At 34.3% G+C, this 17,648-nt stretch overlaps 1 protein-coding gene across 2 annotated transcripts; it reads right to left on the reverse strand.

Annotated features, from left to right (window-relative positions):
• Positions 1–6,012: 6,012 nt before the first annotated feature.
• Positions 6,013–17,645, reverse strand: LOC104889413 (probable inactive purple acid phosphatase 16). 2 transcript variants are annotated; one of them, XM_010674629.3, is made up of 5 exons: positions 16,268–17,645; positions 12,204–12,428; positions 11,510–11,789; positions 11,248–11,416; positions 6,013–6,062 (listed from the first exon to the last, which is right to left on the reverse strand). In XM_010674629.3, exons 1-5 carry the CDS (start codon positions 16,542–16,544, stop codon positions 6,036–6,038), a joined length of 978 nt encoding a protein of 325 aa, XP_010672931.2. In that variant the 5' UTR covers positions 16,545–17,645; the 3' UTR covers positions 6,013–6,035. The 2 variants fall into 2 exon arrangements, with proteins under 2 accessions (XP_010672931.2, XP_010672930.2); XM_010674628.3 differs by lacking the exon at positions 6,013–6,062 and adding an exon at positions 7,527–7,838.
• Between the last annotated feature and the right edge of the window lie 3 nt (positions 17,646–17,648).

Below are 17,648 nucleotides of genomic sequence, written 5' to 3' on the forward strand. Positions count from 1 at the left end.
ATAAGTATCAAGAGTATTATGGGACAGTGGTAGTAATATAATTAGAATATATTTTGTTCCTAAAATTCTAATCTGGATAGGTTTCCTAATCTGTCTAGGATTATCCTTAGGATGTATAATTATATATATTAATCAATGGTAATCATTCAAATTGAGGAGTTTTCCTAAATCTAGTATGGTGTCAGAGCTTTAGGTTTCTCAGATTTTTCTTATCTTTCCTAACCCTGCGCCACGTCCACCGCGTGCATCACCTAGTTTGTTTGTCTTCCCTCTTATGACCATATTTGGGTTTTTGGTTGTCTTTGCTTTCCAAATTTAACAGCTACCTATCCTCACACATTAGCCCCTCGCTCTACTCTTTTTGTTTTTCTTGACTACCCATCAAATCATCGGGGTTATTGGTAACCTGATCTTGCAACCAATAAAATTATCATCTCTCGTCATGTCACGTTTGATGAGAATTCTTTTCTTTTTCGGAATTTGGCTCTTTACAAGACCTCCGATTACTCCTTCCTAGATGATTCAGGACCCAGCCCCCTCCTATTTCCTTTTTGGCAGCCCATAGCTCCACAAAATGACCCAGTTTCCTCTCCGGAAAATGGCCTAACTTCCCCTCGCCAGTCAGTACCGTGCTCCACGCCCTAACCTAGGCCCAAACACTCCCCCCCCCTCCCATGGTGCGCATCTCACCCCGCCTACTCCAGGCCTAATAGAGGTCTCCTCTCTTGCTCATATCCCCCCCCCCCCCGCACGCCCTCCCATGTGGCCCAATACAACTTCACAAATATCCCCCACCTACTTCTCTCCCATGCGAACCCAAGCCCAACTCCTCTCCTAGCCTCGGTACAGCCCCACCTGCGTGGCTTGCCTAGCATTCGGCCCACACGACCTTTGCCATCCCCACACCCATACGGACCAGTTCCCGGTCCGGTATTGTCAAACCAAATCCAAAATTAGCCTAGACACAATTACCCCTTCTATTCCTCTACATTGTTCCCCAATTCCTAAATCTCACAAAATAGCTTTGACTGATCTGAATTGGAATGCAACAATACATGATGAATATAGTGTTTAATTAATACAAGAACGTGAGAATTAGAACCTAAACCTATAGGGGTGAATATTGTTAATTACATGTGGATTTATACTCATAAAAAAATGATAAAGATGATCTTTAAAGGCACAAAGCTCGTCTTGTTTATGATGGCAGGTCTCAGGAGGTTGGTGTGAATTGTGATGAAACGTTTAGTTCAGAGTGATCGACCGCCCGAGGCCTCCAATTTTAAGCTTAAGGGCCCACCTATATTTTATTTTCTTACTTTTTAGGTTCTTTGTGTTTAGATGGAAAATACATTTAATATTCTAAATAAAATTTTTGCCGCTATATATGATTTTTTTTTTTCATATTTCATTGCTTATTCTAGTTTTATCCTTATTATACCTTTACTATATATTCTTTTAAATCTAAGTCGTCTCCTTGCTAATTAAAAATGAAATAACATTGAAATATTTAAGAAAGTTAATTCATTTTACAACCATTTTCATGAAATAAAGTATATTAGTTATTAATAATACGGGATTAGAGATTTGTTTTATATCCCTATAAAACCCATGTTTAATGGATGGCACAAAGCCCTTAAATTGTCTGAGACGTCCATGTTAAGTACCGGTTTTTCATTTCTTACTAGATATCAGTTTGCTGACATATTCACTAAAGGTCTTTCGCGGCAGTTTTTTTGGAGTTTAAGTCCGGTTTCAGTGTTCGCCTTCCTCCTGCTACGACGATTATGGGGGTGTGATAGAATACAATATACTAGCACTATATGCCGCGATGCGTGCGACAATATATTATCTTATATTTGGTAGATAATTCAACAACTCTCCGTTTGAAAAATGATCTAGGTTATGTTTTTTTATTTATTAAAAATTACATAGTTTTTTATAGGCGTATCTTATGAGTAGTAGTTCAATTTAATTCCATTGGGTAGTTGAGGTTTTAAGCAGACTATGGTGAATAGTGCTTCAATAAAAAAAAATCCAAATCAATATTATCAAATGATCTATGTTCATCTCTTTGATTATTTAATATCTCAACTAATTGTGAGCTCCAAAAAATGAAAAAAAAATCAATATTCTCTAAGTTTCTTAATTCTTTTATGGTTTGTTTATGCATGTTGTTTGAAATTGTTATTAGTTCAGATAGTAAAAATTTCTATAAATCTTTGTTTTTATAATTGTTTGAAAATTGATTTAGTCATCAGTTTATATTTTCAATTGTGAGATTCCTCTTTTTACACTTTTTTATGTATGTCTTTTTGGTAATATAGAACTTTTCTTATTACCTATATTTGTAAATGAGGAAAGGATTAAGTAAAATATTTTCTTTATTATTTTTTGTGAGATTAAGGGTATATAAGTCTTTTCAAGAGGGGACACTATAGCTCCCCCTTGGCTTATATAATAGAGATTTAGGATATATTTTGTTCCTATAATTCTAATTTGGATAGTTTCTTAATTTGTATAGGACTATCCTTATGATGTATAACTACTAATATTGACAAAAATTATTAAAAGAGACGGTCTAATTTTAATATAAAAGTAGACTTATCACTAAATGGATTAAACTAGTCACCGAAAGAAATTAACCTAGTCACTATCGGGCTAATTCTCTTTTTAATATTGGGCTTACTATTGCCTAATTTTAATTTAAAAGTAGGCGGTCTCTTACAAGATAAACTCTAATATTGATCCATGATAATCAATCCAATTGAAGAGTTTTTCCAAATCTAACATATTGGATAAAACTCCACCTAAATTGTTTATATGAATTATTAAAAGTGATTTTAGCAGCCATGATAGATTTGGAAAACTGCAAAATGAAATTTTTTGCTTACTTGATTACATATTTAATTTGGGGAGAGGGGAAAGAAACAATCTTGTCCTATATTTTCTTTCCAAGAAATCAAGAATAAAGAAAAAACCATGGCCAACCTTTACTGGTCCTATAAAGATAGCAAAGGTAAAGGAGTAAGCTAAGCTTCCAACTCAATAAGTGAATGATAAGACTTGATGGTATAATTTTTTATTATTATTAGGAAAGATAATTGGTTCGAAAACCTACTCCAACTAGATTATTAACTTGCAGGACACACCAGAAGCTGGGTATAAGGCTAAACAGTCCAAAAATAAATGTCCCAACATATTATTAACATAAGAATTCGAACCCTGAACAATTTCTTGAAATTTGAGATGGTACCCCACTAAACTACTATTTCTCTTCGATGATATAATTATGAGTTCGTTGAAATAGAATTTCAATTACATCCAATGATCAAGGAGAAATGATAAACCTCTAACTGCTAGATGTTTATAAACATCTAGCAGGGGTAAAATTGTCAATATACATGAAAAAAAAGTTATCAGTCAAACAAAAAAGTAATCTCGAAAATTGGGCACTGTCAGAAAATTTCGATGCTAATATATGATGTTCATGCTACTACAACTTGTGTTCGTGTAACTATAACTAGTGTTTATGCAACTAAAAATAGTGTTTATGTATAAAGATAGTGTTCGTATTTTTTTAATTGGACACTGTCAGAAGATTCCGATGCTAATATACAGTGTTCATGCTACTAGAACTAGTGTTCATGTAACTATAACTAGTGTTTATGCAACTCACAATAGTGTTTGTGTATAAACAGATAGTGTTCGTATTTTTTTTTTTACATATCTAAATAAGAGATAGAGAAGAGTAAAATAAAAAAATATGATGAAATTATATCAAGATGGATGTCTATTTGTAGAGAATAAAAATATATGAATATCGGTATATTTTTTATTTTTTTCTAAAATATATTTTTTGAGATATACAAGTTTAAAAAATTAGAAAAAGTAATTTGTTTGGATAAAGAATATAATGACATGTATACTACTTATATGTTGCCACATAAATGTTAAATGTTTGGCAAACATCTAACAGTTAGAGGTTTATCATTTCTCATGATCAAGGCCTTCTAAAATTGTGGGGCGGCACAGTACTTGAAAGTTGAAAGAAACTTTCTAATACTTTTTTAACAAAATCAAGACACGTGAATGTCTCAGTCTATCCCATCCTTTGACCCACATTCTGATTTTTAGACATTAATTGTTGATTAAGATAAGTTGAAAGTGAGACTTGACTTTAGTTGTTCAACAGCATAAGAATGTTGCACTAAAAGTTTAACTAGAGTATTTTTATTTGTGGGTGAATTTAATTCTGATTAAATTTTCAATAATTCTATATTTGAGCAAATGATGTGATATCTATCAATAGATTATGGTCTATCGATGTCTTTTGAGCTGTACCAATTGCTGCTCATCCCAAAAGTCCTTGGCATTAAAGCATGGGATGTTTTTTTTCTTGCAAGTATGACTACTGATTTCATGGTTTATAATTTTCTCTCATGTGGTACCAATGTAAAGTTGATGCAAGGTCCCAATTTCATAAGAAAATTAGTATCTCGTGACGACAAATTTTAGAACATTGAATTGAGATGTGAACAGTGCATAGTTGCATGTAACAACTAAAGGAATTTGGAGAATGGAAAAGGTCAACTAAATAGAAATTCGTTTTCAATCACGTCAAAATTATATATTCCATGCACTTCTGGTTTATTATATATTGAATTGAACTGATAGTGATTGATTAAAGTTTATTTTTTTGCTGATTAAAAATGATTTGTGATGGAATAATTTTGCATATCCATGAGTATTATTATCTTGCGCAATTGTTAATTTTAGTGTTCAAAATTATTTTATGCTTTCACTCCAAAAAGAAAAAAAAAGTCTATGCTTATCAAAACTAATTTACTAAGCAATGATCCAAAAAATAAAAAATCTAATTTACTAAGCAAAAGTCAAGATGAAAAAGAATTGTCTTAGTCACATTCTCAAAAGATCTTTCTTTCAATGATATTCAAAATCACACGTTATTTCAACGTCAATTATGTTGTTATATCAAAGTATAATCATGTTCGACTACAATGAAATTGTTAATATTTGGATCATATGTTGTTGAGGTCAATTAAGGTGTAATTTATTAGTCGATCTGGTTAGTTGTGCAACATGTTCAGATCAATTTGATCTAATTGTCACCTTTGGAATTAATTAGATCTCATTAAACTAAATGAAAATAAGTCGATTTTACTATGTCTAATTCAATTTCTAGGAGAAACTTAGCTAAAAACATATCAACCTATAATTGGTGATTCTAGAGAGTTGACTAACTTAAACACTAGCAACTAGAATCTCATTCAAACCTTGTTTTTTGTTTCCATACTTGTATACCAAATCTTATAGTAGGGGGATAACTAGTCTACAAGAATCTAAGGTGAGAACAACATTGAGTTTGATACGAATAAACACCAATCGTACATTTGGATGCATTCAAAAGTAGGGTAATCAATGCATATGAAATTTAAATCTAGAAATTGAAAAAATAGTACTATTACATGTAAAAGGTTAGGTAAGTGCCTTTTGTTTCAAGGAATTTAGTAGCTAGCTAGTTAGACTAAGAACCAAGTAGTACTTAGTCTAATGGTTTGGTTTGTATCTTATGTGGGATCAAATTCCACTAGAGGCACTTTGGAGGTGGAGATTTTCCCTTACCTTTTTCTCTTAGGCTCCGTTTGGTAGGGCGTAAAACGTTTTCTCGGAAAACTGTTTTCCTCTATTTTCAGTTTTACATTGTTTGGTTGGCAAAAGAGTGTAAAACCATTTTCCCTTGGGGTAAAATTACTCTCCCAATAATGGAAAACCATTTTCCTTTCAAAATGAAGGGAAAACTATTTTCCTTCTCTCTCTTGTACACTCCTCTCACTACCTCCTTACTTTGCCTTTCATTTTCCTTTCATTTCATCATTTTTCTTACATCGAACCAAACAACGGAAAACTAATTTTGGAATTGTGTTTTCCATTGTAAATTGTTTTCCATGAAAATCATTTTACACTGAAAATGTTTTACGCCCTACCAAACGGAGCCTTACTCCCAAGGAGCCTTACCTGCAAACTCGGATTGGATTGACCTGTGCAAGGTTTCGGTCCGGTTAGGACGCCTTCTTATTTTATTAAAAAAAAAAAGGCTAATTAGGCTAAGATGATCAAGACTCTGTCATCATCACTTGGAAGCTCATGATCATATGGACCCCAAAATATGGGCAAGAAATATTGAGAGATGCATGCAGTCAGAAATCAATGTCATTTATCTTCATAATTACACACACTTCTCCTCATCATTAAGAATTATTAGTTTGTTATTCATACAAAAGAAGATTCTAATTATTAAATAAAGCAGCTCCTAGTTTATATTATGTTCAATGTCCTTCAGGGCCAGGGTGGATCTAATGACTTAGAGCCGAAAGATGATTTTTGCCACTACTCAAAGCTTCATTCATATTCCAAGTCTTTACATTACTATTTGTCTATTTCATTCATCTTATTATAGCTAAATATTTTGTAGAAAAAATGGTTGCAACTTCTTTTAGGTTTTTCATTCATGGATATTTCTTCGAGCCAAGTGTTTGATACTCCCTCCATTTTTTTAGATGTAATATTTGACTTTTCACATTTGTCGAGTCACAACTTTGACCTATAATATCTCTAATTGTATAAAAGTAAAAATTATAAAAAATATATATATTTGAAAAGTGTATACCGTGACGAATCAAACAAGATCACACATAAAATTGTATTGGATGAATAGTGCTCAAAGGCAATATGTTGAATCTAAAAAATGGAGGGAGTACATTTTCTGAATAATTTTATGTCGACTTTTTGTAATATATGATTAAGTTACATGACATAATTAACTATTGTAATAGAAAAAAGAACCATTAATTTAGGTTCTACTTCTAAACAAATCTACCAAAAAGTTGGTTAATGTGTTCGTCAAGACAATGAAACAAAACAGTAAAGCTATCGTATTTTTAGAACATAGGGTGGTGGTTTATCCACATATGTCTCATACCCTCCCCTCATGCGGAGGGTTTCCTAACCTTTTTTCTTCTTATCTTATTAAAAAAAAAAGTCTCATACTCTCTAGTTACATGAAACAATTACATGAGACTAGTGTTTTAGCTAGTTCGATTTTCGAGATGTCGATTAGTCGATCAATATAAATCAAAACCGATGAAAAGAAAGATGATTTTTTTTTTTTTACTTTTGATGATTTGCAATAAATTATTGAGGATCATTGATAGATAAAATTGAAAAATTGAAGCAGTAGTACTCAAAAGAACTTCTGTACCATATAATTTAATTTAAATTTGTAATGTGATCTACTTTGATAGCTTGTAATAGTGGATACCTAAGGTGTTGGAGTTATTTCCAACATATGTTATTCAATTATGCAATTGTCCCATATGGGAAGAGTAAGGCTCTATAATATCAAACATTTGCATATAACTAATTATATGGGCCTGTTTATGGGCTTGGTGCTAGTGAACTAAGTGGGCCAAATTCATGTTCTTGCATGAACGTAATACCAAAACTTTTAGAAATAGTAAGTGTTGCAATCAAATTAGAAATAAGGGAGTAGTTATTAATTGTAATGTTTTTTGGTATAATGAACCAGAGACAAATAAGCATCATCAAGAACTCAAGCATATTTCACTATGTACAGCACCATCCTCCATCGTAATCCATGATTTGAGAGAGAATGGCTTCTCGGTGATCTCGAGTATTCGTGCTCCTCGAGCCCAACTTCCATAACCACCATAACCAGAGTGCCGCGCAAAGCAAAGCCAAAACTTTTTGTAAGGACAACACCAGTCTAGTCCATGGTTGTGACCCACAAACACCGCCTGTGTATATGAACAAACAGAAAACCATGTATAATGTTAAGTATTAAGTCCCTTAATTTCCTAAAGTATGCTATGTTGGGTATATGGTAGTATATGGAGCTCATGGAGGTGTATGGGTGTGGAGATGAGGTTGCGTAAAGGGAAAACGTCATATTGGGCATAAGCCGAACTTTGAATGGACATATCTTTCAATATATAAATGATTTTGAGGTGATTCAAAGTGGAGGTGATATCTTGTTCCGAGAGCTTTCCAACGATAGGTCATATGTCCAATTCCGGTAAGAAACGAGAAAGTTATGGCTATTTTACGAAGAACTGGCGAAACTGACGGCAGAAGACTCAGGTGCGCCCGCACCTGAGGCCTGGTGCGCCCGCACCAAGGGCTGGTGCGCCCGCACCAAGGGCTGGTGCGCCCGCACCAAGGGCTGGTGCGCCCGCACCTATCGAGGATGCGTTTTTTTCCGGTTTTGCTTAGTAGGGGTATAAATAGGTGCCCTTATTACGGGATTAATGTATTCTTCATCATTAAACACTGTAGAGAGAGAAAAGCTATAGAAGATTCTTGAGCCTTTTTGTAATCTTTCTTGAATTCATCGATTCCTAGTGCATATTCGGGTTTTTCTCCCAGTTCTTGGGTTTCCACGTAAAAAGTTTCTGGTGTGATTTTCTTGCTTTATTATTTGATATTCTATTATTGTTTGGTATTATTCTTAGATTGATAGTCAATAGAACTTACAAGTGGTATCAGAGCTAGGTTTGATTATTGTCTAGATCTAGAATAATTAACAATGGAGGATTCAAAGATTAGAATTGAGAAGTTTGATGGGACAGATTTTGGATATTGGAAGATGCAAATAGAAGACATCTTATATCAGAAAAATCTGTATCAACCTTTGTCTGAAAAGCCTGCTGAGATGGAGGAGGCTAAGTGGAAAGTACTGGACAGACAGGCACTAGCGGTGGTGCGTTTGACATTGGCTCGGACTGTGGCGTTCAATGTCAAGGATATCAAAACAACGGCTGGATTGATCAAAGCACTGTCAGATATGTATGAAAAGCCCTCTGCAATGAATAAGGTATATCTGATGCGCCGTTTGTTTGGTTTAGAGATGAATAATGGTAGTTCTGCTGCTGAACATATTAATGAATTTAATTCATTAATAAGTCAGTTATCTTCGGTTAATATTGCCTTTGAGGATGAAGTGAAAGCCCTAATTTTGTTGTCCTCTTTACCTACTGCTTGGGAAACTGTTGTAACTGCTGTTAGTAATTCCTCTGGTAAAGAGAAATTGGTTTATGATGTTGTCCGTGATCTGATTTTGAGTGAGAGCATTCGAAGGAAGGAGAGTGGAGAATCATCTGGAGCATACAGTGCAGAAGGTAGAGGGAGGGGAAAAGGGAGGAACTTTCAGGGAAAATCGGAGTCAAAGGGGGACCGGAGTAAGTCAAAAGGCAGGACTAGTGTTACTTGCTGGGGGTGAGGTAATGAAGAGCATTTAAAGAGAGATTGTCCTAAGAAAGTGAATGGGAAAGGGAAGAAAGGTTCAAGAAAGTGATAATGAAGAAAATGCATCAACTAACTTGATTTCTGAGTACGATTCGATGCTTTGATGGTAAGCATGGATGATCAGGAAGAGTTGGTTGGGTGCTCGGGATCATGGGTCTTGGATTCGGTTCTTCTCATCATTCCTCACCATGCAAGGAGTTGTTTCGGAATTTCAAATCCGGAAAACTTGAAAAGGTCTACCTTGCGGATGGCAAGGCAGTGGAAGTCATGGGAAAGGTGATGTGAGTGTGAAACTCACTCATGGTGGCTCTTGGAGTTGAAAATGTCAAGTTTATCCCAAGGTTGAAGAAAAGCTTGATATCAGTAGCCCAACTTGCTACATCGGGTTACAAGGTTGTGTTTGATGGTGGTTCTTGGAAGATTGTCAAGGGAGCAATGATCATAGCTCGTGGGGCAAGGAGTGGAACACTTTACACCATGGGGAGCACAACAAAGGGATCTGAGATTGGGATGAGAACTTCATGTAAAGTGTCGTTTGGTCGGAAAACTATCGATAGTGGGCCAAGGAATGAGAACCGTGGTGAAGCGGTATCCCGGTGGCAAATTGACCGGTAAGCACACAAGGTGAAGGACGGCACACAAGCATGTTGTGCCGGAAATCCTAAGTGGAACAAAGGGTGTATTGTTCGAGTGGGAGCAATGTGAGTTTGCTTTTAGAACAATGAGAAGCTTCTTTGGCTTAGGTGGTAATTAGTTTTATTGAAGTTTGATGAGATTTCAATGTGCTTCTTTGGTTGGAGAGGAAGTGGTTATCTTCTTTAGTTGTCGAGGAAGGGATCTTCATTTGGTTGTACTTGTCTCTAAGGTGATCCGACCTTCGGGATAGGAGGGTGTGTAGGTTCATGGAGTGATTGTGCAATGATTTGGAGTTTAGTCATTAAGAATCAAAGTCGGTGTAGACTTTGATGTCTTTTGAATTGGAGTTGGTGCAAACTTCAATGTTAGTTTCCTTGGTGTAGAGGAGATGTTGTCATGGGATGCTTGATGTATGTCATGGTTTGGACACGACTAGAGATTGCTTTTGCAGTGGGAGTTGTGTGTAGGATGATGAATGAGAGGATGATGAAGGTATGAAGTTTTCTTCACTTACACCTATCTCCAAGTGGGAGATTGTTGGGTATATGGTAGTATATGGAGCTCATGGAGGTGTATGGGTGTGAGATGAGGTTGCGTAAAGGAAAACGTCATATGGGCATAAGGCGAACTTTGAATGGACATATCTTTCAATCTATAAATGATTTTGAGGTGATTCAAAGTGGAAGTGATAGCTTGTTCCGAGAGCTTTCCAACGATAGGTCATATGTCCAATTCCGGTGAGAAACGAGAAAGTTATGACTATTTTACGAAAAACTGGCGAAACTGACGAAACTGACGGCAGAAGACTCAGGTGCGGTGCGCACGCACCAAGGGCTGGTGCGCCCGCACCTATCGAGGATGCGTTTTTTTCCGGTTTTGCTTAGTAGGGGTATAAATAGGTGCCCTAATTACGGGATTAATGTATTCTTCATCATTAAAACACATTTAGAGAGAGAAAAGGCTATAGAGAGAGATCTTGAGCACTTTTTGTAATCTTTCTTGAACGTTCATCGATTCCTAGTGCATATTCGTGGTTTTTCTCCCAGTTCTTGGGTTTCCACGTAAAAAGTTTCTGGTGTGATTTTCTTGCTTTATTATTTGATATTCTATTATTGTTTGATATTATTCTTAGATTGATAGTCAATAGAACTTACATGCTAGTGAACACTGAACACCAGTACAGATTAATTTCGTAGTGGAAGTTCGATTACTGGCTATTTTAACCTGAATTTACAAGATAGATTGTAGTTGATATATGGTGCATACCTGAACTGAAGGCCGAGCTTCCAAGGCCTTCATGATTCCGAGCTCAGCATCTTGAGGAGCCACACTCTCGTTGTTTATTGATCCTACACAAGGTTTATTTATCACACCAGACGGTGCCACAGTTTCATAAGCTCTGCTAGGAATGTGCCAAAAGATTATCTCAGGCACCCTGTATGAAAGTGTTACATGTCTGTCATCATCTGAGTTACTGGCCAAAACATAAATAATGACCAAAATCATCAGCACATAAAATTTTATGTACCTTGAGTCAGGATTGATTTCTTGAGATGTGCTATTAAACCAAATTGTTTGTGCATTTGATATGACTTCAGGATAAGACCCTCCTCCAGAATCTAGGAAGTATAGGTAAGCTACTGGTGATGATTCTGATTCATTCGACGATGAAACTTTGAGAACGTAATTAGACACACTAGGCCATAGATTTCTTGGACCATTCTCGGAAAATGATAACGCATTGTTTCTAGTGTCGCGATCCATCAATTGTAAACGTGTTGTACCCATGAAGCTGCAATTGTCCTCCCCTACAAAGATGAACCACAAACAGTGATGTTTCTTGCTTGATTATGGCAAGACTAAGCCTTTGCTCTTTACACATTGTAAAAATTAGTTTCCATAAGGGTTATCCAAGTTTAATTCACGACTAAGGTAGTGTTTTGTTCAACTTATTTTGACTTACTTCAGAAAACACAAATTCGGACTAGTTATAAAATAAGTCAATATATGTTCATAACCACCTAAGTTCATATAAGTTTTTATTTGTACATGATGTAGAGGGAAATACAAGCCCATGTAAAAGCTAAAAAATTTAGATAAAAGTTATATATTGAAGTGATAATCATGAAACACAAACAAAGCAAGTGAAAAATGTTACTACTATAACAAAGTGGTCAGTAAATCAAAGAACAAAATTGACATATCTTTGAAAGATTGATCACCTGAAGATGGTGAACTCACTGACGAGCACTTCAGAGGGGGAATCCCACTATCTGAAAACCACTCTGTTGGCCACACGAAATGAGCATCATCATGGTTACCAAAAACACTAGCCCAAGGAATGCACCTATCTTTTGTTGGTGCGAGCGCTTGATCCCAGTAAAGACTTGCATTTTGTATCGGTATATTATCAGCTGTGATAACATCTCCTAGATATATTACAAAGTCTGCATCCACATTCTTAGATTAGAAAAAGAAGATCTCAAAGAGATCACTTCAAGTCCTGAAATTAACTATATCAGTAGCATATATGCATTAACTAGACTTTGTTATTGGTGGGCTCAGTGTGAGTCAATAGCAGCGACCTTAATTAGCCAAGCTAAGCCGACCCATGCAGGTTGTGGATCGATAACAGGCAGGCCGATAGATTAGCAATGGGAGATAGACATGAACACATGTAAAACACAACCATACGTGCATCTTTTAACCCTGTTGTTTCTCTTCTACAAAAATTTTGGCCTATCATTTTGGCCTTATAATAGTTATACTGTCCCTAGTCATAAAGTTGTTGTGCAATTCAAGCGTTTATAACTTGAGCTACCTGCCTTTCCGACTACCTCATCCATAAACGAGGCTAATACTAACTCATGAGTCTTAATGACTTCTAGTCTTCTAGATATAATCACAATCATGCTTCACTATTGTTAGAGATATGAGATATAATCAGTATATATTTTCCGATACTAATTATATCTCATATCTCTAACAACTATCAAAACGATTTGAGTTATGAGATAGCATAAAAGTGGTAATGCATATAGGTTTCACCAAGGTACAAATCTACAAGACTATCTTGAATTGATAGCTAGTTTCTTTTAGCTGAGCAACTACATATTAGAGTAATAACGACCATTCTCTTTTATCTGCACAATTTTCTTTTTAGGCCGTTTCTTTTTTATCTACGCACTCTCAATTTATCTAAAAAATGGTAACTTTTCTCATTATGTTTCCCTACCTTTTCAACTCATCTCTACACCCATATACTCTCTCCTCAAATATTTATATTAAATTTGTACTTTTCAAAAGTAGCTTTCACCATTTTCTTTTGCTTTCGGGAAATTTTTTTGGTTATCTCCTCTTGCATAATAAAGCATCATTATTCAATTATCACTATCATTCTTTCTCTTAGCCCTCTAACAAATTAATACTTTATCTTTCTCGATCTACATACTATTTCTTCTAAAACTCTATATCTGAAGAAGTTGATAAATTAATAAGAGGGAGAAGTAGTTAGGGCGGTAAAAAAACTGACCCAACCTTTTTTTCAAACCCCAACCCGACCTGATATAAGCAGGTTTGGGTTGAGATTTTTGACCCATTTAAGTAAATGAGTTGATACAATTTACCCATTTAATTAAATGGGTTAGGTTAAGGTTGACATTTTCAACTCGAAATTAACCTGGTTTGACCTGTTTAACTCATTAAAATATAAATTTCCTAAAAGTTGTGTTAAAGTTGGTGAAAATTTTAAAAATACTAATTGTGGAACACAAAAATTGAAAGAAAATCAAATCATGCATACTTTTATGTGAATTTATTGTTGAAAACTAATAAATTTTAATAAATATTTAACAGTACTAAATATGTAAATGGGTTATATGGGTAACTCGTTTAATAAACTGGTCAGGTCAAGATTGAGTTTTGCAACCCGTTTAATAAACTAGTTAGGTTTGAGTTGGAACATATTCAACCTATTTATCATTAACCTAATCTATTAATGAGTCCTAGTATTAGCTAGATGAAAATTCGAACTTTATTGTAGTAGAGAAAGGCCTACTTTGCAGCCCAGCTATCTACTGACTACTGAGACAAGGATTGATGCTCAGGAGACAAAGATATTGGCATTGGGCCTGGCAGCAAGTAATGAAATACCCCCCACCAAAAGCTAGTGTGGTCTAATAAACCTAGCAAAAATTGACATATACCCAACTATTGAACTATACCCAATTTGAGTTAGATAAATCTGATTTTAACTACGTTTCATACCAGAATAAGACCAAATCAGATGCAAACTTGAAAAATTAATTTGATTAATTTTGAGTTGATTTTTGTAATAAGCTAATCAACTGACAACTATAGACTATAGAGTGAAATATGGCTCGAATTGATGGAACTAGAATTAAACCAAAACTACAAATAATGTGTTAGCAAATTTGATAGAGACAAAATTAATCTCAATTAAACCTGATCCAAACAATATACTAGTATATTGCATGTAATCCTCATCTAAATCTATACTAGCCATGTGTATAGACTCTATATATATGTCACGTACTCATGTCAACTATCAAAAATAAATTGGCTTGCAACAAGATTTGAACACGTGACATCTTGCTATTATAGCAAAATTACGCTTTAAATGTCCATATTATTATATATGTACCTTTAAATTTTGAATTTTCTTTATTATAATTTGATGCGAATTGAAAAAAATACATATCAAGTTCTGAAAAAAAATGTAATCCAAGACACTCCCAGACCCAAATACTAGTTTGACAATGAATAGAAGTATAATATTTTTAGATCATTGTATTTATAGTGCCCTACTAGCCTGCCCATTCTAGGCCCAGAAGCCCAGTAAAGTCTTGTGCTTGTCCCTCTAACTCTAAGGCTCTAATAGGCGTCTTTATGATGAGTTTATATCCAATTAAGATTGGGTAGTTAAGTTTGGTTGAACAAATTTGAGTACGGATATACCTACAACATGAAACGGGTATATGATACATCTGTTAAGAATATAGAGGACAATGTATAAGGTAAAATGGACATATTTTTTAAAAAAATGGGAGTAAAATTTAGTTTCTTTCATAGATGAAGAATTAATCGAATTTCGTTTATGTCAATAACTTTTGTAACTTTCTATACACCACAAAAATATGAATATATATACTTCCTCCGTTTTTTTAGATGTTACACTTTCTATTTTAGGAAGTTTTAAATTAGATGTCACACTTTTATTTTGGGTAATAGTTTCTCTCTATCTCTCTCCTATCACATGTTCACATGGGACCCTTTTATTTTTCATTCTCTCTATCTCTCTCCTCTCCAAAAATTACTTAGGAGTTCGTGATTTGAAAAGTGTAACATCTAATAAAAAACGGAGGAAGTATATATATATAGGAGTGAGTTCATATGATAATAAATTTCAACCGCACAATTGGGTTAGAGTTACAACAATTGTTCATTAGAGTTATATCTCTTAAAAAAATTTGAGCCCAAAAATTAAATTTTCTTTTTGAATTTTTTTTCTTCTAATATTCACTTTTTTTGAGTTATGTCACTTTTTCAGTAGAGTTACATCATTTGTTCATAAGAGTTATATCGTGTAAAATTCATTCTCATAATCGTTTGTAGGTTTTAGTTAGCAATTCTATTAGTGGAACACTAAGGGTCAATATATAAATATTGTGCAAATACTATCTTATATCATAAATAGAGTGTCAGGGTTCCATTAGAGACATTAGAGTGTATGTCGTCTTTTATCTTTAACAAATTCTTCTTGCATAGCCCAATTTTCTAATCAATTCTCTTAGATTTCATACTCCAAACAATTTTTCAGATCTTTTCTCTCTTGTATTCTTACATCAACGAGTTCTCCTTTTAGGGCTAATGATGTCTCATGTTACATTATATATACATATACTACTTCCGTTTCACAATTCATATACCGATTTTATATGACACACAAATTAAGTGTGAGCAAAGAGTGGTTGTAATATAATTGCATTCAAATCCATGTGATTATGTTTTAAAGGAATACATGTATTCTAAAACATCCAAAAGATGAAATATTGCATATATTGTGATTTGTGAAACATTCCGAAAAGATAAATGATGCATGTATTATGAAACGGAGTTACTATATCATGACTAAACACATGCTTAGAACAATTTGGAAAAACAACCAACAACAACAAACAGAAATAATGAATAAAGAAAATTAAAGAGCATTAAGTAAAAGAGAGGTACAAATACAAACATGTGGGATCATCACCTCAGAGCTCACCTGGTTTCTCTTGATCAAGAATAGAAGCCATAACTTTGGTAGAATGAACATCTTGAAGAGGGCCCCACATTGTCCACGCGTCCTCACCAAAATGCAAGTCTGCAAACAGTAAAATCTTGAATGGTAAATCTTTCTGCACCTCAAGATTTTTTACTGTCCTTGGCTCAGCCACCACCACCAGTACTCCCACAAAACATAACATTGTATGCAAGAGGAGGAAGAGGGAGAGGAGAGAGAATATTTTGCATGGTTTCCCATTTTGCCCCTCCATTCTCATTACATTATTATTCTAAGAAGAATATATCATATGTTATAGTTTTGGTTAAGTTTGGTAGAGTACATTATTCTGAGAGTAACCCCAAAAGGGCCAAAATGTATGTGTAGGTAAAATTGATTGTTTTGTTGCCTATGTTTAATAGGGGTAGAATAGTAAAATCACTAGAGTGTACTTCCAAAGGATTAATTTTTTGTTTCCCATTTTGTTAAGGCAAGCATGAGATATATTGGGATATTCTTTGGTATATGTTTTATGTTTGATTGACAAGGAGAGCCTAGCTAACAGAAAATGTTGGTGCTTGATTGCTTCATAAAAATGTGATACTGCATTTATTTGAAGGCAACTCAAACCAGCTTTTTTTCTTACTATTATGGGTTCCAAAATTATGACAAAGATCAAATATAAAATTTATCTTTTGGATCAATAGCAAGACTTTTTCTGCTATCTTCATCATCTTCAAATAATCGTCGTGTTTGATTTTCTTTTTAGTATTTGATGTACGAGTTTTACTTTTGTATACTTTCTTCGTCTCTATTTATTTTATGATTTTGAGCAGCAGATAATAGCCTAGTGGTATTGGTATCATCTTCGATTCCAGATGTGAAGGGATCAAGTCTCACCCCTTGCAAGGAGGAATCCCCAATTTCCTCCTTCCTTGCAAGGGACTTCATCTTACCTTTAAAAAAAAAAATATTTCATGATCTTCGATGTACTACTTTGAAATTTAATACTTTTAGCCAAAAATTAGTAAAAGTAGATGAAAGTCAATAATGATGAGACTCAAAGAAGTAAATGTTAATTAGTATCCACCATACTCAATTTTAGTACGAGGCAATAACATCTAAAGAAGGAAAACAAAACAAACAAAAAAGATAAAGGATTAATATTTTCATTGAGATTTTAAGGTGAATCTAATTAGAACTAAGTTACACTTCTATATTTTAATAACAACATTAGTGACATCGTATATTGTTTGACATATTAAGTCAAATAAAATAATTATTTCAAATCGAAGATATAATTTAACAGGCAAACACAAATTTACTTATCCGGATTATAAAAGAAGGAAAGAACATAATTAAGAGTATTACGGCTTCATCTTTA

The sequence above is a fragment of the Beta vulgaris genome, chromosome 3, assembly GCF_026745355.1.
Source record: "Beta vulgaris subsp. vulgaris cultivar EL10 chromosome 3, EL10.2, whole genome shotgun sequence".
Lineage (NCBI taxonomy): Eukaryota > Viridiplantae > Streptophyta > Magnoliopsida > Caryophyllales > Amaranthaceae > Beta > Beta vulgaris.

Coding starts and splice junctions, on each gene's coding strand:
- LOC104889413 (XM_010674628.3), bottom strand. CDS start 16,544: ATGAGAATGGAGGGGCAAAATGGGAAACCATGCAAAATATTCTCTCTC. Junction 11,790..12,203: donor AGTGAGTTCACCATCTTCAG/GTGATCAATCTT, acceptor TCATCTTTGTAG/GGGAGGACAATTGCAGCTTC. Junction 7,839..11,247: donor AAGCTCGGCCTTCAGTTCAG/GTATGCACCATA, acceptor TCATATACACAG/GCGGTGTTTGTGGGTCACAA.